At 37.4% G+C, this 22044-nt stretch overlaps 1 protein-coding gene across 1 annotated transcript; it reads left to right on the top strand.

The window, feature by feature from the left end:
- The first annotated feature begins 16803 nt into the window (after nt 1-16803).
- LOC125714059 (aquaporin-3-like) lies at nt 16804-21532 on the top strand. The gene is made up of 6 exons (XM_048984796.1): nt 16804-17009; nt 18769-18895; nt 19303-19440; nt 19690-19808; nt 20046-20263; nt 20683-21532. Exons 1-6 carry the CDS (start codon nt 16902-16904, stop codon nt 20846-20848), a joined length of 876 nt encoding a protein of 291 aa, XP_048840753.1. The 5' UTR covers nt 16804-16901; the 3' UTR covers nt 20849-21532.
- Nucleotides 21533-22044: the final 512 nt, after the last annotated feature.

Raw genomic sequence — 22044 nt, 5'->3', positions numbered from 1 at the left:
TATGCTCTTTCTTAAGAATAAAATATAATGTGTTCATGCTATAACGTGTGATTCTAAGAGCCTAAGGAACACTGGCTTGTTGAATATTGATTGTTGTTGAAGTTACAGTTCTGCAGCGATGCTTCCCATTCCTTCAATCCACATACTACATTTACAACCGTAACAATGAAGCTTTTTAACCTATCCCATAAGATGAGTTGTTTAGACAAACAATTTGACCAAGAGCCATAATAGCTCTACTATCATAGACATCATATGTACATTGGGAAAAAAACAGAAAATAAAGAGAAGCTACAATGGGGACAATGGGGAAGGAAAACAAAAATCCTGACTGCTGAATGTATTTAAAGAAATTAAATGTGGAGATCATTAGAAATTTGAACCAGTCAGGTAATTTTCTGTTCCATCCACTTTAAGGGCCGCTAATGGTGTATCAGGTAAGGTTGTAATATGCATTCTCATAAAATTCCAAAACAAAATAACAGGCTCCACAATAATAATGGTTTAGCAGTATACAGTGCCCAACTCTTACAATCAGATTCCAAAACTGTCAGGTGTGCATGCAAGGAAGCAAAAGCAGCAAAAAGTAAAAAAAAAAAAAAGAACAGGTATAAGGCAGTTAGAATCAGCACAAAGTAGCCAAGAGCTCACTTACAGTACTTACTCCCACTAAGTTCGGAGGCAGACTGCCAGCTGACACACTGGACATTCCTCTTCTCCTGGAAGCCCCACCCCTAAATATAACCGCCAATTGGCTTTAACGATTCAGAAACGTTTCACCCTATCCCAAGTCAACATTAAATAACTCAATCCACAGGTTATAAACATTTTGTATAATATATAATATAATATTTCAAATGACTTGTTCCACCAATCTTCTGCATTTTAGTGATATTAATTAGCCGGCATTAGATAGGAATCTTTCATCAATCATTCTACAATTATCCCTCAGATTTATACTTAAAGCAAAGGAGGAGCTTATACTGAAAAACAATGCAAGTACCCAGAGAGGTCTTATTAAGAAATTTATATTAATTTAATTATATAAAGATAGACTTTGGCCAGAAATGAGTACTTTATAAATAAATCAATAGAATATTGATTTTTAATCAATTCATCCATTTCGAGTCTTTTGAACCATGAGAACCTAAACTGATTTGTTACAATATTACCTATATACCCATTCGATGGCAACTAGCATATACATCCCACCTGCTGCATAAAGGACTCACCAAAAGCTTATAACTAATCTTTGTTATGATTTATATTTACTAATTATTATTCATCTTTTTGAAAGAAAATTATTACTTTTTTATTTGTTTAAACGGGCAGCAGGGTGGCACATTGGGCAGCACTAATGTGGAAACTTAACTGCATGTATGGGAGTTTTTGTCCCATCCCCACAACATGTGCAGCTGATGTCCTCTAGGTAGCTTGGCTTCCTCCTGCAGTGCAAAGATATGCAGATAAGTGAACTGGCATCTCTAAATGACCAATAGCATGAGAGTAAGTGTGTGAGTGCATGTGTCCAATAATGGACCAGTATTCTACATAGGGTGTCCTTTGCCCTTTGCCCTTTGCCCCGTGTTGCCAGGGATGGACTCCAGGCTCTTCTTTGAGTCTCATTGGAAGAAAGAAATTGAAAGTAATATTGCTTAATACTGCTTATTCTAATCGTAGCGCAACTCACAAGTGATTACAACACAATATTTCTTGTATGGTGTGATTAAACTGACTCACGAATGTTCACATCTAACAACAGTATATCCCAAAGTCTGTGTACACATGCAGATGGAGAAGTACCATTTGCTAATCCCCTGCAGAAAGAATTGTAATTGCAGTAGTTCAACTTTAAATAAAGAGCATTCAGCATGTTACTGTGAAAATCCCGTATCCTGTGTGAAAGAAGATCTGGGCAAGATCAAAATGGTGACTGAAATGCTGTGATAAAGTGAAAGAGCGAGTCCATTTCCTCCTTCCATAAAGCTGCAAATTCAGATGTTGGAAGTGTTTGTCAACTGATAATAGTTTGATACATTAACAGAAATGCCACGGTTGAGGTAAAGACCTCTTCCACAGAGTTCAAATGTAATTATGTATGACAGACCGGTTCACAAAAGCCATGTGTGCTACCATTCTACTTGCCCAGAAACATCACAGATGATGTTATCTGAGATCTGTGCTTTCTAGGAATGATCCGACAGGTATCTTGGTCGCAATCAGTGAACGGTATGTTGCTTGAAGTGACGGGAATTTTATGGACGGTAAGGCAGATTAGATAAGAGAAGAATGCAAATTTTGTGATTTGATGCCGTATTCCAAATCAGGCAGCTTTTCCAAGAAAAAGGGAGGCAGTTTTACTTCATGCCTGTCAGTCAGTTTAAAAGCCAGTGAAGGGTTAAGATCTCTTTAGGTGGGGCTAACCCCTTTCACGACCTGTCCATGATCCCTGCAAGGAACCTGGAAGTATCTGGTTGGAACTGGATTACTGATGTCATTTATTTCTCTTCCGCCAAATTAAAACAGCTCAGGTACAGGATCATACACTGTAACCATTTTAGCTATATCCAGTGATATTAGCTATTATTGTACCCTAGTATAACAAAGTATACATATAATGTATAAATAATAAATATGTAATGTGTTAATATACATTAATGTAATACATGTAAGTGTTAATGTTCTCTTGTCAAGATACAGGGAGGATATTTTTACCCGATCTGATTATCAGCTGTAGCAACATGTACTGTCAAGACTTCACTTGCATTAAGCAAATGTTTGTGTCTTCATAAAGCAATCAGCTAATCATAATAGCTGCATCAGAGAACTGGATACTCTGGTAATCCTGCTCACGTTGATACCACACTGGCAACATTATTGTTTTCAGCTTCAGATTTACATTGTGTAATAAAGCTAACTTAGGGTGGTAACTTAGTGATCAGCATTATTGCCTCACACTTCCACAGTTAGGGGCTGGAATCCTGCCTCTGCTTTGTTCTCCATATTCGCTTGATCTCCCAGTACCACATGGATTTCTTCCGTACACTATAATCATCATCTATACTCCCTGTAGTGTATGATATTACACTATACACTTCCCATGCATCACTGCTGTATGCACAGGAATTTTCCCCTCAGGGTTAATAAAGTTTTATCTTACCTTGTCTAGCGTGTGTAAGTCCATGCAGGTGGTACCCCTGCCCTATGCAGCCTGGGATAGGCAGACCCCCCCCCCCCCCCCACAACTCTGAGCCGGATAAGTAGTTGTGAGCTGGATGAATATTACTGGCACTATGGAAAATAGTGAGGAAGAAAGCAATTTTTATGTGTGATTTGACGGTAATTGTCCTTGATCACTGAATGATGACTGTATGTGATACTGAATCATTAAATCATTAATGTCTGGAGTGTGTACTTACAACAACAACAGCAATAATAAAAATAATACTTATTATTGTTGTTATTGTTATTCTTAAAATTTATTTCAATAAATGGTTATGTTTTTGTTTGTTTTTTAACATCTAAATCACCTAAAACACCTAAAGTATCACAAAACATTATATTTATGAAATGGAATGATAAGTATCAGTGCAAAACATGGGCACATTCTAGCTAAGAAATTAGAATAATGAAGAGCATATATTTGAGATTTGTGGTGTATTTGTGGAATAGGTCAGAGGGGGAAGTATTTCACATTAAAAGGCCAGAAGCTGCCTCTTTTAAAACAGAGTTTCATACGCATCTGTTAGACTGTTAGACTTGTGCCACACCAGCCTCTGTAATGGGTTTGACCTCTAAACTAGAAATAGGAAAAGCAGCTGGCAAAACAATTCTATCCATTATAGCCATTTGAAGTGTTTGTCTATCTTACACTTACAAGCTCTTTGCTATGATGTGGCATCAGTTTAACTGGTGGTATTTTTGCCATGATGCTTTACAGTTTTGTCATCACCTCTGCATAAGATCTTCTTGCCTTTGACCTTTAATTTGTATTCAGAATAGAAACCACCTGTGCTACATGTTTAGCTCGACAGAAAAGCACGAGTGACCTGAAAAACTATCGTGCATTGAACTGTTGTCACTAGGAGCTTTTACTTAACAGAGGAATTCTGAAAAGTGTGACTCCATATTGTATGCCAGTCCTTTTTTGAAAGTGTACATGAGCATTTGTTTGATGATTACATCAAAATCCTTCTGCCAATAACCAGTGTTGTATTCTGGATTATAGGACAAAATAATCACAATGCCCTATTAAAGATGAGTTTATTCATGTCCTTTTGGAAAATGACAGTGATTGTTGGTTGTAATTGATGGCAATGAATGAACTTAAACCAATTTCTTTTTATTTATTAACAATGTTAATTCATTAAGTCTGATCTGTTTTTGAATACTGGGGATGTTTCTCTCTTGTCTATGTCTATGAACATATTGTCGCAGTGTGTAATAAAACGGTAGCTACGCTGTGTGTATCTCAAGATTAGCGTTGTGTTGATGTCTGAGAATGTTGTTTGAGATGTCTGAGAACGAGTGTTTGCGTTCCATCCTTTTTTACAGCTCCTTTTTAATTTCCTTTCCCATTTTTCTGTTACTATATGGTCTCCCCATTGTATTATCAGTCTTGAATAACCTGACTAGCCTGTTTTCAGTACACACCCATTATTCCGAGAATGACGTGAACTGTGAAATTACATTACATAGATATCTTATTTAGTGCCAAATCAACAAAATAATTTATATTGACTTGTTGATTATGTTCTTTTTATTATTTTTACCAACATACAGAATTGTTTGCATTATACCATATATCCAGCGCCCAAATATGGTCAGAAAAATAGCTACCAGACTAAATAAGTAAAAATGCGTAACCACTACATTATGTGTATAAATATACCCATGAGCCAAAAAATCATGACCACCCCCACATAACATGGGAATATCGTCGACCATCTAACTAATATAAAATATGTGAGTGACTTTGATAAGGGCTAAACTGTTATGGTCAGACGACTGGGTCAGAGCATCTCTGCAATGGCAAGGCTTGTGCGAAGCTCACGTTCAGCTGTGGTGAGTACCTACTGAGAGGGGTCCGAGGAGGGAAAAAAACCACAGTCTGCGGGCAGCGTGCTGGGCAGGCATGGATGCAATGTGTAATGAGACACAGTGCATCGAGCTTTGCTGTATATTGGGCTGTGTGGCTGCGAATCTGACCTGTTGGTCCAATGCATCCCACAGATGTTTGACATGCACCCGGCCCTCCACATGAAGACACAGGAAAAGGGAGACATCGGACCAGAGAAAATCAGACCAAGCAACCTTCTTCCAGGTCCAGATCAGATGCTTGCATGCCCATCGTAGGTGCTTTTGATGGCGGACAGGGTCAGCATGGGTACTCAGTGCCCTGCGTGTTTCGGCTCATAGGTGTGTTTATTCGTTAATTGCCTGTGTTTACGTTAAATGTTAAAAAATGGTAATCAAACTGAATGTTATATATAAACAACATAAAAGCAATCAGTTTGATGACCACTTTTAAATATTTTACAATACTGCATTCATCTTTTTTGAGCCACAAAGTCTAATGAAAGTTTAAGGCTCTAGAAAGGCTGAAACAGGTTGATAGATTTTGCCATGTATTTCTATGTCTTTATTCAGGAAAAGATTTTCTGGCAAACATCTATATTCATAAACATGAACTTCACCATTTTTTTCAGGTGAGCCATTAAAAAGAACCGGCTTTTGCACAGGTCTTGGTGAGAAGATAAATGAAATTATTGTTGTGCATTACACTCTCCTTTTTGTTTCGTTTGCATTTCATGCATACATTTTATTTAATCTTAATTGTAGGGTTCTTGTTTTTTCCGTTTGTTCAAGGAGACAAGTTTCTTCACGTTCAGTCTTCAATTGACAACATTCCTGTTAGGAGTGTGCAACCTTTTCCATAAAAGTCATGTCATCCAGTAAGTGTTTATGCAATTTATTTACTGGATTTTATTTCCATGAGCCAGCAGTTTCACAATTTTATTTTTAATTTAAAATCTATTTTTTGTTTCACAATACAATTCCTTCCCTCCCACACTTTATCAAGCGTTTGATGAATAATTTAGCACTTGTGCTAAGATGCCTTTTGGACCCACCACATCTTGAGCTTTCTTGTGGCGTGAAACCACAATATGGATCTATGTTGGTGTTCACAAATAATTAAAGAAATGTTTTATGTGTTGATGAAAGGAATGGCGATTGAGTCGATTGTTGATTTTGATAGAAAAAATAGCAAAGAAAGATGTTTTGCAGGTATGCTGTCTTCATAAAAACCTTGAGAGAGATGCTGAGTTATATATCCTGCCATGGTTAATGGCAAGATTCCACATTTCTCTGTCTGCTTTTAATTAAAAAAAATCTTAATACAATTCTATTGCAAAGTAATTTATGCTTCTTTGGTAATAGTATACTGAGGTTTGGATTTATTGGAGAAAAACTCAACGCATATAGAAATTTGGCATGTACAGTAAATCAATCAAAAGAGGCATATTTCATATTTGCTAGCTAATGAAGTATCCAGACATTCCTCCAAATTAGCTTACGACGTCAAACTAGAGGGAAGAGACTGCTCAGTTTCAGAATTGTGTTACCTGGGGATATCTGGTGATCCAACTTACCCAAAGTGATGGATTTGATGGCTGATGGTTTCTAGCTTTTAGGGCTTGGGGCTTTGCCATCGTGAAGCAATATGATAGTGTTTGAGATTTTTTTGAGGTAAGAATCAGAACTGAACTTGTCTCAATAAGGAGTAATTCCCCTTCACCTTAGACATGTACATGTGTTCTTTTTCTCTGAAATGCTCGTTTAGAGTCTGTAACCAGAAGTCGTTAGTGAAATCAAACCCGCTTAGGGGCCTCCCAGCTTTCAGTTAATTAATTTAGGCATTTCAATCATTGCTTCTCTTGAGACACCTGTTATGACTTATCTGCACTACCTCAAATATTTCCTGTATTTCACACCATAAAACATCCAAAGTATCACTAGCCTGTAGAAATTCTGATATTCTACTAGTCATGGATTGTCTGAGCACAGAATTGTGGAATAAATATTAGCCAGCTCTTTCAATTTTTGACATTTTAAATCAAGCATGGAAGATATGTAGGATAATCAGAGTATTATGCGCTGTTGCAATAACATATTAGATAATAATTTTAGCTCTTTCAAATGATGTACTGTATGTAAAACAATACAATAATACAATAGGATCTAGAAATAAAAATATGCCTCATGTCATATTCAATTAATACCAGGGAGTGCTGAAAACAATGGTGGAGATGACTGAAGTCAAGTCCCACAGGACAGAATAAGGGTTTAAAAAAATAATAATAAAAACACATTTTTTAAATGACAAAATTTTCTGTTTCTTTTGGATATTATTGTATGATCAGTGATGTTCTATTGGGAGATCAGGGAAAATACTTCTCCCACTGAAACCCTAAAAACTACCACTAAAAACTGTTGCCAGGCCAATTGAAAAAATGTATTGTTGACTTAGTAGTAGTGGATTCCGGCCAACATAAGGTGGGGTTGTGAGCTCTTTGATCTCCGTCTGCCTAGGTCATGAGCATGGTCCGCCATTAATGACTCTGCAAAATAGTATACATCCAGGAGGTTGAGAACAACTGACCATTTAAAACCTTTTTCAAGTATGTCAACAATTTTTATGTCCTGGAACCTGGAGCATCCTTCTGGCTGAAGTATTTTGCCACAAAGAATCTTGTTCTCTTATTTCATTATCTGAAATTGTTCTTATTCAGGCATAGCATTTTAGTTTTGTTTTCAGGACAGCCTGTGCAGGTTGTAAGGACAATGAAACATTGTTCTATTCTGGCATAGCAGAAAACGAAGCCTGACAATTTATTAAAACATGATAATTAGTGCAAGCTGTCTACCATAAGTAGGGTCTTCCAGATCCCTCTTCTAGCTCCAATGTGTTAGAGGCAGCGATAAAATTGGAACTCTTCTCTTCACCTACCCCATTTTGCGCTCCACAACTTGGGGGGTCACAGAAGAGGGAGTGAAGGGTTGTGTTGAAAGGCCCACAGATATGTAACTGTTCTGCCAAGACCAGGGCTCGATCCAGGCACAGACACTTAGCCTGCTGAGTCCCACCAAATAGCTTGTCTAGTACACAAACCAAGACAATAACGGAGGTTTTTCATTTAAAAAAACGTATCAGCTACTGGATTTCATTCTTTCATAGATGATCTCTATAAAGTCGGAAAGTCGCTAATGAATAATTCTTAGTGGCGTTAACTAACGTAGTCTTATTGATTTAATATTTACAAACACTGCTGTAATGCATATAATTTGCATAAAAAGATATATGCTTCTTTGTTTAGTTGGTAGGAGATTGTCATGACTTTTCCTACATTTGGGGTAGCACAGTATCTCAGTGGGTAGTGCCACAGCCTAACGCCTCCAGAGTTGGGAGTTTCTTTGTAGATTTAGCCTGGTTTCCCTGTGTTAGGTGGGTTCTCTCCTGTTTTCCTAAGACGTGCCGTTAGGCAAATTGCCATGCGTGTGCTGTGATGGACTGGAATCCCGTCCCCTAATTCGTTTTCTGTGATCCCAAAATCAAACAAATTATCTGGATATGCCATTAATTAATTTTGTAGCAGGAATCAAGTAGGTATAGGAAATGGATGGATGGAATCCAAATTCCAAACATACCACTAGATAAAATAAAGCAGCAAGAGAAGAACCTTAACACGAGATGTGTAGAGGAATTGAATGCTTTTCTCTGGGTTTACCTCATTAGCTATTGCTTTCACCTGAAGATTCCAAAGCTTAGGGGGTAGCAATGGATAAGTAACTACCCAGGGCAAACCACATATGCTAAAGATTATTCATGTATGATTATAGGGTTGTGCTCATACCATAAAAAGCTCTCATCTTGGCAGATATATTTTCTTGACCAACTATAATTTGCACTTTGACTTAAGAAGAAAAAAAGATGTAGGGAGAAAAAGTGCATGTAGGAGTAGATGGAATACAGCAGGGCATGCAGGCAGAGAAATGAGGGGTAAGAAAAGGAACCTGGTCTGTCTGCAGTTGTTTTGGCTTCATAGAAGAAAAATGTAAAAAAAAAAACTGTATGAAGCTGGAGGCACTGTAAATTTGTGATAGTGATCTGTAGTGCAGTGTACAGTACAGTTAGCAGAGCAGGGCGATCTGGAGATGGGACTGTGATTCAAAAGACTGTTCAAAAGTGAGCATTGTCATGGAAACAGGTCAGGTCAGGTTGTTTCCTCCAAAAATGCCTTTATTGTCTTTATACAGGTGATATGTACAATGGAATTTAATCTCTGTATATTTCCTGGATACATACGTACATACATGACAGCAAAAGTACAGGGTTAATTATCCAGCCCTAATCAAAAGCCCAGAATGATACGATTATTCTGCTGGTCGTGCAATTTCAGCTGTTAACCCTTTGCCATAATATGGATAATGGCAACATATTCTGTATGCATTTTGTAAGGCCCACACTCATAAAACCGTGATTCATTATTTAGAAGTAACTTCATGTCAGCACAGTAACTTGGAGAGTGACAATGTGCTCATACATCTCCAGGATTCTATGTATGTAGAGTTTGCATGTTCTTTGCATATTTACACAGGTTTCATCCAGGTACTCCTGTAATCCAGAAGCATGTGGTTAGGGGGATTGTTACCTGCAAATTGCCCATAGTGCAAATAGTGCATAGTGTATATTTGTTGATTTTATGTAATTAATGTTAAAAAAAACACACAGGTAAGAGAGTGGACAGAGGAGAAATGGTGGATAGGACATAACTGGGTGGACATCATACCAGTGCACAGCAATGCATTTCAGTACAGACAGGCAACTCATTTACTCCCCCTGCCCCACCCCCAACTGCACCTTCAACCATGAAATTAAATGAACGCCCAAAAGAAATATCACAAACATTTCTCACTCTTTGATCTCCCAGATGTTTCAGCAACAGTAAACTATGTAACAAAGCAGCAACCCAGGAGTTTTTCTAGGGAATTCCACACTGTCTCCTCTAGCTGGTCAGGCCTCTTATTTTCTGCTCCTGTCATCAGGCATTCAGTCTGGTCAACCCATCCAGCTAATATTCTCTCATGGACATAGCCAGTAGAACTTTGTTGATCAGTTTGTCCCATTCTCATGCATGCATTTCACTCTTACATGTTTTCCAAAATCCAGGAGGATTCCAGAGTAGGGTTCACCACGTAGTTGACAATGCACCATTGCCCAAACTTTCTTTCATGATTCCCTCAGGCTTTGATGGGTTTTCATTGGAATGCGGGCTTGCCTCTTCTCCGAGGATCCCCTTAGCACGCAAAATGGAGTACACCTTTGTCTGCCTGGCAAAAGCAAGTTATGTCCCAGTATTTAATTGTCCCTGGAGAGATACTGATGATTTGGTGGATTTTCATTGTTCCTTTGACAGGCACAAGGGGAGGAGGGGGGCACAGCCGTCATTTCCTGCATTTTTCTCTCACACAAGAAAACGTTCTACTGAAGTGCCCATGCTCCTCAAATGCTGGAACGTGGCCTCTGTGTTGGCAATATGTTCTCCATGGCAGACGATTTTGTCAGCTGATCTTTTAAGGGTACCCCCAAACCATGCCGAACCCCCTTTCCATGGCTGGCCTCAAAGAAGTTCCAGCTGATGTCTTTGAAGTCTTTCTTAAAATGCTCTTTGGGTAGTAGGTAAAAGTTGCCCTTCTGTTTTGCCTGTTCTGTAAAACCATATTTCAAAAGTTACAAAATTTCTTCCGTTTCCACTATAAATAAGCATACCAGAGTGAACATCTTATGCTTTACTGTTTCAGTCAGTTATTCTATAACATTGAAAAGAAGGTTGATTGAAGAGAGGTACTTACTTTGCTTCTGGTAGATGATTTCCTTCCAAAAATGTATGATACTTCATGAGACTCATGTGACTAGAGGATGTCAGGGGGCAAATTCAGAGGGAGTTCAATACTGGGGGGTGGGGGGGGGCTCAATTCAGAGACACAATGTACTTTAAGCATTAACAATGTACAGTATTAATTACAAAAACAGAGGAATATTATACATAAAGCTATAAAGCTAAATGAAAAATGTAGAATGTAGTATTTTACTTACAGTATATGTATACACATGATTTGACATACAGCAGTTTAGCCTACTTGTGCTAAAATCAGAGTAATTAGTATTTTAAATGAATTAATTCTGGGAACATATTCTTTTCTGTGGTAGAGGGGAATTAGTCACATAAGACAAGCTTTTAAAATTAAGTGCTGCCCTATTTTTACAGGAAATATACTATATTATCTCAAGGGGGTTCAAAGTCTTGAGCAGCATGCTACATACCTGCAGTGACATTGTGTGTCTGCAGCAATATTTTCTATGCCTGGATTATGGGGGGGTGTAATGAATGAAGATAGACAGGCTAAGAATACATGACTATAAACAAAGTTTCTGGTTTGTGAAAGAGGTTTTGGCGCAATGAAAACCCATTAAACCAGTTTTTCTTCTCTTTTCCTTGTCTGTTTTACCCAGGGTGTTTGGAAATATTTTTTTTTTCAGTTTTGGTTCCTGCCTACCAATGTATATGTAGAAAACAATAGAATCATTGTTGAAATTAGTATCCTTTGTCCTTTATTTAGCATATTCTGTGTTCCTTGGCAAAATCAACCCTTATTCAAGGTTGGTTGTGTCAATATTTTTTTTATTTGCAGGAATGCATTTAGTAATACATACAAATTAATATTAAAATACATGTTGCATCTTTCGTAATTATTGGATTGGGGATTTGTTAAATTTCATTTAACAAAAGATTGCATAAACTATCAGTAAGTGCAAGGTCACAATTATCCAGTTCCTATCCTCAGGAACATATGGTAAAGTAATACCTATTTGGTTATAGCAGTCTAAAGATCTTTGAATTCCTGTATTAACATTACTGCAAAGACAGTGTCAAATATTAAATATAAAGCAAGACTAGAATATGCTTATAAAAAGCTTTTTGTGCAAAGGTATATCTTTCTTTCCCCTGTGAACTTTTGGTCTTTCTGGTCTCCTCAGTCTCAGAATTATTCATGACACTCATGTTTTGACACGATTTAACTGGTACATTCTCCCCTACAGGGGAAGTTACAAGCCACGCCTGCTTCTCAAATGGTACATTAAAGCACATTGTGCTTTGATTTTCTTTCTGACCCAGGTTTTCCTGGGAGTCACCATGTTTTTGACTGAATATTCATGTGTTAAATTAACCATTTAACCATTCATTCAAAGTAGCATTACATTGAATCAAATTTGCAACATAATATAAACCAAATACTGTAAACCAGCAAGAACGGCTGGTTAAATAACCGACTTAATAATGACGATAGTAATAAACTAGATACATGCAGTAAGCATAGTCAGGAATTAACAGACAATACTTGTTAATTGGGTGCATTTTTTAATATATTATCCAACATTGCATGTTGTAGGTCAGAAGTACTTTACCTCTGGGTTGTAATAAGGATTCTCTGTTTATTTAAACTAGAAATGTCTATTCATTCCACATAAATCCTCAGGGACTCTTGTATTACATACAGAACTTCACCTTGGACCACAAGTCATGAACTTTTGTTACTTAATACTATTGTTGTGTCTTTCGTCTATATGTTGATTTTGTGATATAAATGATATAAATATACAAAAATGAAAATGCCAACTTTTCTTGTAAGAGTTACAATACCAATGCAGCCACTTTTATCTTTTCAGGCAGTCATCCCTTGATCTACTAAGATTAGCTTATTTACAAGGCTTCACAGAACTGGCAGAAATGAAATAGATATGCACTGTTTGTTTCACCTATTGTATTGAAGATTTACTAGTAGAATTTTTGTATTGAGTAATGTCGTGGTATTGGTCAGTAAAAATAAGCGTTTCGCTCTTGAGTGACCACAGTGGAAGACAGAATTGGTGGAAAAATGTGGCTCCTTCACATTTTAACCTTTGACATTGATTCAATGCCAGATCCAACTGAAAGCCTTGGATTTTTTTCAGATGTGTAAACAGGCCTGTACATGTTCTCCTGGGGCATGTCTGAATCGCACCAGTTGCCACACCTTCCAGCTCAGCATCAATCGCCTACATGCAATTTTTTTGTGACACCATTAAACTGCACTTTCTCCAAATCAACTGACAAGAGCAAAGTGTTTGTAAGCAGCTACTGTCCTTCTTGCCACCCTCTTTGTGATTTTGTCAAACATGGCTTTGTGGAAACATATTCCTCTTCCAGGATTTATGACTGTACATAAAATCAGGAAATCTCTTATGGGTAATTTCGTTTCCTGCATGAGTCTTGCCTTATTGTTTTAGATTTGTGTTTACCCATTTTTCGTACTTCAGGAAATTCAGTTGATGTCTGTATAACAGCTACATACTTCCATGTGACTGTGATTTGTGGAAATCGGTATGGGAGAAAGCTGCACTTTGAGGAAGAATCATACTTCTCTGCAATAGCTTGGCAAAAGAAATACAATCACTTGCTTTCTCTATCTTGATTTTTTTAAAGAATATTTTTACAAAAATGTAGAAATGGCAATAATGCATATAGTATAGAATACTAGATTTACACAATGGGTGTGTTTTTTATTCATTTAACTTTTGATCTAATAATGTGTGATGTGGATGTAAATGTAAATGACATTTATGAAGTTTTCTGGGTGCCCTAGACTGACACTGGTGGGGGGGGGCTAAGTAGGCCATTTTGAGCAATTTTTTGAGCCCGAAAGATAATGGAGGTAATTAAAAATTACGCTACTTCAATAATATGTTAATGAAAACATGGCGTGTCAGCAGTAAGACTCACCAATCAGGGCAGGGGCAGGAATGCTGTCGGCAAAATTTGCTGACTGGGGGCAAGGGGGTATTGTGCTGGTCAGAGGTGGATAGTTCAGGTCCAGAAAGTACTAATCCAGACCAAGATTGTGTTTCAACTAACCAGTTAAGTATGTAGAGTCAGAGTAACAGAATATTCAGCTGGTTGGTTGAAATAAAATCATGGTCTGGATTTGTACTTTCTGAACCTCTGGTGCTGGCAGATCAATACACCAAATTTAAGAAGTTTAACCGTTCCCGCTTTTGCCATGGGCCTAGGCTGTAGCTTAGCATCGGCCATGCGTTACTCCACCCCTGAGGCTAAGGTTAGTCTTGATTTTTTGCATACATTCATTTAATTGTGTTCTCTTGAAGTCTGTTCACAATTAGTCAAGCACCAAAGATAGTACCAAAGATACAGAAAATGTGATGTTAGTCTTTGTGCCATTTTCTTCTTCTACCACTAGATTGCAGTGTTAAATGGTTAGCGTTAACTCTCAAAATATGAACAGTCAATTAAAGGGGGGCAATTTATAACTAACTAACTGTCTCTAAGAATGCAAATAACAGTCGTCTTGTTATAATTTAAATGATCATATTATCTTATATCCATGAATATGACTTCTGGAAATTCTGGGTTCATGGGGCTTCTAGTTTTTAGGGGCCCCAGACAGTTGCCTACACTTGCCTTAAGTGGCAAGTCCATCCCTCAAATTAGGCAGCAATAGTGTGAGGAAAGTGTGGATATGTGGGACTGTATTTTTGTCAGTCTATGAGTAAACATTGTATAAATACAGATGCTCTGTATGTTACAATGGGATTACATTGCGACAAACCTATCGTAAGGCAAAAATATCGTAAGGTGAAAATGCATTTTACTACAGTACACCTAACCTAACAAACATCATAGCATAGCCTAGCCTACCGTAAACATGCTTAGAAGACTTACATTAGCCTATTTTATAATAAAGTGTTGAATACCTCATGTTGTTTATTGAATAATCACACCCATCGCAATCTTGAATCATTGTAACACAGACCATCGTAACCTGGGGATCATGTTTATAAAAAAGCTGAATCTTATTTTACTGGCAAAAGCAAGCTGCATCCAGTCAAAAGTTACATGTAGAAAAGACTCAATAGAGAAAAGCGAAGTAAATATAAAAAAGTGGCTCAGTTCTGTATTTTTTGCATGTTTCTGCTATACAGGAGACCCCTTTGACTTGCTATGCTGATGGTAAGGGCATTCTGGACTGAAACCTGGATCTGAGTACTATACTACTACACCAGTTCAGCAAGCAGTTCAATAAGGCAAAGCCGAGAGACATGTCTTCAGTCAGAAAGGATCGTATGCATTTACTGCCATATTTCCTAAGAATCATGTACTTCCATACTACATTAACAACGGAGAATCCATAACTGGGACAGAAAACATGAAGTTTCCACAAATATAGCCCGCGGTCTTGTTACATACCCACCATCCCATTATCAGCGTTATGAAAGATCCAGGACCTAAGTAATATCTACGAAGTGTCTATTTAACAACCTTAAATCATTGAGATAGATCTTTCAACTGCTGAATTAGATTTATCACTTTACCTGAAGTATAATAGGAAAGAAAAGCAACCAGAAGAAACCTATGCAAAACCGGGGAGAAAATGCAACCAATCTGAAGGCATAGGAGTGGATTCAGAGCCTGGAGGTGTGGTGTGTTCTTTTAATATGTGACAATTCATACTCTCCAGTAATGCAGCGACGCAGAGATCTCAAGTTTCAGAAATGCCCATGTGTAACTTAATACATAGAAACCGTTCATATGCAAAAAGCAAAGGGTCCAGCAGTGCATGGATGTCTGCAGGCCAAGAAGAAGTGGTTTTGTCCCTGGTGGCAGGTTTCTTCCCAAATTCATTCTCACAAGCAGCAGTTTCACAGGGCTCACACGAAATGTTATTGGCTTGATGCAGACTCCTCACATCATGCAACGTCATTTACCAATATTATTTAAACTAGCTAGACACTTCAGTTATCACAATATCTCAATTTCATAATAAAATACGTAAGTATTTGTGTTTGCAGAATGTGCAGCTGTAAAGTACATATATAAAAGAATCATCGAAACTTTTTACTGGGGTGCAATAGCGCTCAATCTCACAATTAGATGCCCATTACTCCAATGCAATGATTGCTAATTCCTGGTTTGATGAGAAGGCTCATGCTTGTGGGTTATTATGCATAAAATTCCACTGTCAAAAGGACACAGGGGAAGTTTTGAATCAAATTTACAGCCTAACATAAAAACACAGTGAGCCAGCAGGAAGTTCAGCAATGCCACTGCTCCTGGTTTCAGCGACCTCATGCCACTATGGCTTGGCAGCAGATGAATTGATCAATAAAATACTATCTGCCATGATTGGAGAAATTACCATACAAGATATAAGTATGGCCAGATCGGTTAATTCTGGACGACTGAGGAAACGCTGTGAAAGATATATATCTAATCATTTTCTAAATCTTGCATATTTGAATTTGGATATATTTGTATAATTAAATGAATGAATATGCTTGTGAAGGTTTTTATTTGTTTCCATAATACTAATAAATTGACGATAGGAATTTTGAATTTTTCTTATTTTGAGTGCTATGACTAAAGAGCAGCTACCTGAATGTAGAACATTTCTCACAAAGATCAAAATCCCGGGATATGAGGGGAAAGAAATACAAGTAAGCCTGAAGTTCAAATAAGAATTGCTGTACTTCACAAAGCATGCATGCTCTGAGGGTGTGTCTACGTCTTAGTGAAAGAGAAAATGGGCGGGTGTAGTGCACACCAGAAAGAGTGGGAAGAGGGGAGGGGTTATCACATGGAGAGGTGTGGAGCATTTGAGGAAGCTGGTTTAATATAAAGGAGGGGTGCACTGAGTCGTTTAAGAAGAGGAGTGCTGCACTTTACCTCAGAGGCATTCACTGGAGATAACTTCTCATTTACAGGGGGGCCCATCAAATCTGCACCATGGGAAGGCAGAAGTTCCTTCTGGACAAATTGTCACGGTCCTTCTTCATCCGCAACCTGCTGGTACGGCAGGCGCTTGCTGAGTGCCTGGGGACCCTTATCCTGGTGGTGAGTTTTGTTTAATCTACGGCTTGTCCACTTAATCTACTTTTCTGTAGTCTATTTTGTATATTTTTCATTGATGGTGTAAGTTTAATAAATCATGCAAGCGTACAGAACGTGCAATTAATATCTAGTACGATTACTTTTTACTAACTTCATGGAAGCATGCAGATCAATTTTCCACAAAGTTCTACTTTTGAACTGCAAGTCCCATGACGTACATGGAATAAGACATAAGGCTGTATTTCATCAATAAATGTTTGTTTTTCCAGATTGACATTTTTAGAGTGTTTTATTGTGTATTTTCTCTTCATGAGGGCTAAGGCAGGGCTTGTATTTATGCAGAGCACTGAGTTATCATAAATGGGTTCTAAGTAAAAGCATAAAGGAAAACTGGCAATTACACTCAAAACAAAGCACTGCGATACAAAAATATATTTCTCTGTACAGAGACCAAACCAATGTACACGAGAGTGTGAAAATGTAACATTTGATAAGTGAAATGAAACCTGATTGGATATTAGGTACATGATCTTACACCTACCCTCAAGGTACTTACAGAGCATAATAAAGTGTGTTTATTTAAGATATGTAAGAGCATTCTATTTTCTGATGCCATTGTATGCCCTGGTAAATACCACTGGACATGAAGACCGTAGGTGTAAAATTTCAAAGCCTGTAGTTGTAGCTCTATATAGCTATTAACTACTTTCCTATAGCTGCACAGTTATGATGTAGATTGGCTTTGGTGAAGGTGAGATTATTTTTTAATGTATGTCATTTAAAATGTCTTATTTAAATTTCAGCACTAAGACAATTTTGGTTATATCACAAAACAGGGAAATCAGTATAAAAGGGTCTACAATCTTTAAATGTAGTTACATTACTCATGTAAAGCCTATGTACTTTCTCACTGACCGATGTTTAAGGATGGATTTGCCTGCCAAAGCTCATTGACCCATTGCAGAAACAGCGAAAGGAAACCCAGTTGAGAGATTTTTTTTATTAATGATCCATACTGCTGAGTGAACAGGATTCCAGATATATGTACAAATGTAGCCCCTTTTGACTGGTTGTGCCAAAAGTGGACGTAATGCTAATAGAGGAACACTAAAGAGGAAATGTTAAAGCGAACAATAAATAACTAAATTTTCAAGCAGTAATCCCTATTTTCTCCGTGGGTCAAAGCTGAGTGTCCAAACAGGGTGAGCAGGAACTACTCACAAGAATAGGATTGGCTATGGAATCCTTCCTAGGTGAAGAGAATTGCTGCGGTATATTGAATGCTTTGAGACAAAGGGTGCGATGTAATGTGTAAAACGATGTGGGTAACTGTCATCTCCAGGTATGAAGTGTTTGCATGGGTTTGCTTCAGTAGAGAATACAGTCAGACAAAGCAGGTCCTATTCGGAAGGTTCTCTGTGATGGAAGTTTCTGTCACAGCTGAGCATGTTGTTCCATTTCTCAGGAAGTAGAGCTACTTTTTCATACACATTTGCATTGTTAGTGACAATCACATGGGCTCTTTTCAAGTTCTGTTCAAAAACAAAGATAATCTGCTCAATTTAGATACCAAATTTGTGTTTATATTGTGGTACATGAGGTGTGAAGATCCAGGATAAACTAGAGCAGCCTGACCAGAAAAGAATTATTGCAGATTACGACAGTTAGTCACACCTGAGAAGATTGTTCAAGCTGTGGTTAAACTGAAACCCTCAAAGCAAACTGTGACCATGCTGTATGGGTGTCTCTCACTGTCTGGCAGATGTTTGGCTGCGGAGCAGTAGCCCAGGTGGTGCTGAGCGGCGGATCCCACGGCATGTTTCTAACTGTCAATTTTGCCTTTGGCTTTGGTGCCACCTTGGGAATCCTGGTTTGTGGGCAGGTATCAGGTATGTGCCATTCAATCTTAACTTATTCTCAACCACGCTACTTTTGTTACAGAAACAAATAATAAAAACTAAAAGAATATACATTTACAACAATTTGAGTCAAACATTTGCAAAGTCATGTTTCTTGTTAGATGTTTTTATTTTCATAAATATATATATAAATATATATATATATATATGTGTGTGTGTGTGTTATATTTAATATATGTAAAACATAAATATACAGCATGTTGCATATTTTAAAATATTAAAATATATATTTTTTTATCTATATCTATATAAATATGTTATTATATAGATAGCATATATATTTTATATATGTTATATGTTTTAATGTCTAGCTTAGTACACATATTCTTGTTCATTTCAGCATATTCCTTATAAAAGCTCTCACTGTTTTTTTGCAGGAGGTCACCTGAACCCCGCAGTCACCTTTAGTTTATGTCTACTTGGGAGGGAAAAATGGAGGAAGTTTCCCGTATATTTTGCCTTTCAGACTCTTGGTGCCTTCTTAGGAGCTGCCATCATTTTTGGCCTCTACTTTGGTAAATCATTTTAAATTTCCAATGGTTTTGGTTTCCAATAATACTAATACTATAGTATTTTCAAGACTTTTAAATGTTTACCTGATCAACTCCATCCTAATTCAAGCTGGCAATAATAAAGGCCTTTTTAAAACAGCAATAGTTTATTGCCAATGGTTAATCACTACCTGTAGCTTTTAAATGTGGTTATACTTAAAAATGACAAATTCATATAGTATAAGTCACTTATGTGTTCTGTGTCTTTCTCAGATGCCATCTGGAATTTGAACAAAGCGGAGCTCGTTGTCGTGGGAGAAAATGCCACAGCTGGGATCTTTGCCACATACCCCTCAAATCACCTTACGGTCGTTAATGGGCTGTTTGACCAGGTTTGTACCAGGGCAACATTTCAGTTGGGTAATTTTTAAGAGCATGATTTTTTGATGACCTCATTGGTCTGCATTCATCCCCAATTATGGTTTGTAATACCACTTAAGCTGGCATATCACAACTAAATATGGAGCTACACGAAAACATCATAAAAACACAGAACTACACTTATAGTTAACAAAGCAGTACTGAGCGGCACAATATGCTAATATCATTCTGTCTGTTTGAATATGTAGCTGATTGGCACAGCCGCCCTGGTTGTGTGTGTGCTGGCTATTGTGGACCCATATAACAACCCCATCCCTCGAGGACTGGAGGCTTTCACAGTGGGGTTCGTGGTGTTGGTCATCGGCCTTTCCATGGGCTTCAACTCTGGATATGCTGTCAACCCTGCCAGAGATCTTGGCCCTCGTATCTTCACTTCTATCGCAGGCTGGGGATCTGAAGTCTACTCGTGAGTCGAGCTTCACGTAGCTTCTGGCATGCTGCATTATAATAATTTACGTTTGTGCAATATATTGACAAAAAATTCACAATGTCATACAATTTTGCAACAAAAGACTTTGCCTTTTGTTTTCTCTGCTCATGGAAAAATATTAAGTAGGGCAGGGTTTGCTGCCTTACATTAATTTGACATAAAGGCTCGTTCCACAAATCCAGACTTGGATTTGACAGCATCCTTTTATATGTTCTGATTTATTTCTGCTGATATGTAGTACAAACGATCCTGAAAGGATTACAGTGAAATACACTGATTATTAACATGTGGACAGTAAAAATGTATTATATTATATAGAAATGCTTATGTTGAAATATTTTCCATTGACAGCTTGTCCAGGAATTGATAAATCTCAACTCTCTTTTTCCACATAGGGCTGGCAAATTCTGGTTCCTTGTCCCAGTTTTTGTTCCCTTCCTGGGGGCATTTTTTGGGACTGTGGTGTACCAGTTCATGGTTGGATTCCATGTGGAGCAGGAATCGAAGCGGAAGGAGGAGGATGAGAACCTCAAACTGACCAACATGGCCTCCAATGCCTAACTTTCACCACTAATTATCTGCCCATTACACTCTCATTTCCCTGTGACACTCGTTTTCTATCATAAGAAGTTGTTCTCTCAATGACAGTGTCCGTTGCAGGGCATCCCTGTCCACCCTGCTGCATAATTAAGAAAATCGGAGGGTGGCACCTAAGTTAAAGCTGAGTGACTGTCAAATCCTCAGGTTCCTTTAATACAAAATTTGTTGCTCCCTTCAGCATCTCTGCAGTTCTCTGCCTTATTGTTCCTTTCATTCTGGGTCCCAGTCATTTATTTTTGTCATTTGGATATTTCCTCCATAAATGGGAAACAGGTCTATTCTGCATCAGCACAGAATTATATTAATTCTCCACCAAAAAACAAACAAAAAATTTTTTTTACAGCTTGCTTAGAGAAATTGTATGGATAGTATTGTAATATTATATATTTTAACCAATGTAGAGTTTTTTACATATTTACAAATATTTATGTTAGCTTAATGTGTTTCTTAACAAAGCTGACTGTAGGCAGACAAAAGCAAATTCTCAGATGATCACAATTTTTAATATCATTTCTTTCTTATGTAATTTTGCTTAAGATGTGCAAAATCTTCCACTTTTTATTATTTGTGCGCTATTTTTGTCAAACATTTCTTTTGTATTTTGTGTAATTTTTTGTGTAACAATAAAGCATTTTTGTCTCAGAATGTGTAGAGTGTGAATTTCAAGGAGGTTGTTCTTATAAATTTTCATTTGGGAAAAAAAAATACTTTTCTTTAGACTTTGGGGTTACCAGTATTTCCAAATGTTATGCTTGGAAACAGAGTCCATATTCAGTAATACATAACATTTTTATATATAAAAAATACATGTAACAATAAAATATCACCTTGAGCATCAGGTCTTGAGCATGAAATGTTTACCTCTGAGATGAAAGGAAAATCTACAAATCAATCTAACTAATTCTTAGCAAATGAGATGTAAAATGATGAAATAGTCAAGGGTGTGATATAATGATTCTTCAATATGACTCAAGAGAGGGTAAAACCTCCCACTTAGTTTACCTTCATCAAGTCTACAGCTTTCAAACTTAACAAAACTTTTAGGAGTAAAATCGGGTCAATATAGCTTAAATCTTTCAGAATATTGATGTGGCCATAACAACTCAAACTCCTAATTTTGTCTGAAGCTTCAATATTAACATACTAAGATAAATTTT

The sequence above is a fragment of the Brienomyrus brachyistius genome, chromosome 2 (genome assembly GCF_023856365.1).
Source record: "Brienomyrus brachyistius isolate T26 chromosome 2, BBRACH_0.4, whole genome shotgun sequence".
NCBI classification, from domain to species: Eukaryota; Metazoa; Chordata; class Actinopteri; order Osteoglossiformes; family Mormyridae; genus Brienomyrus; species Brienomyrus brachyistius.
This window is presented reverse-complemented; position numbering and strand designations above follow the sequence as displayed.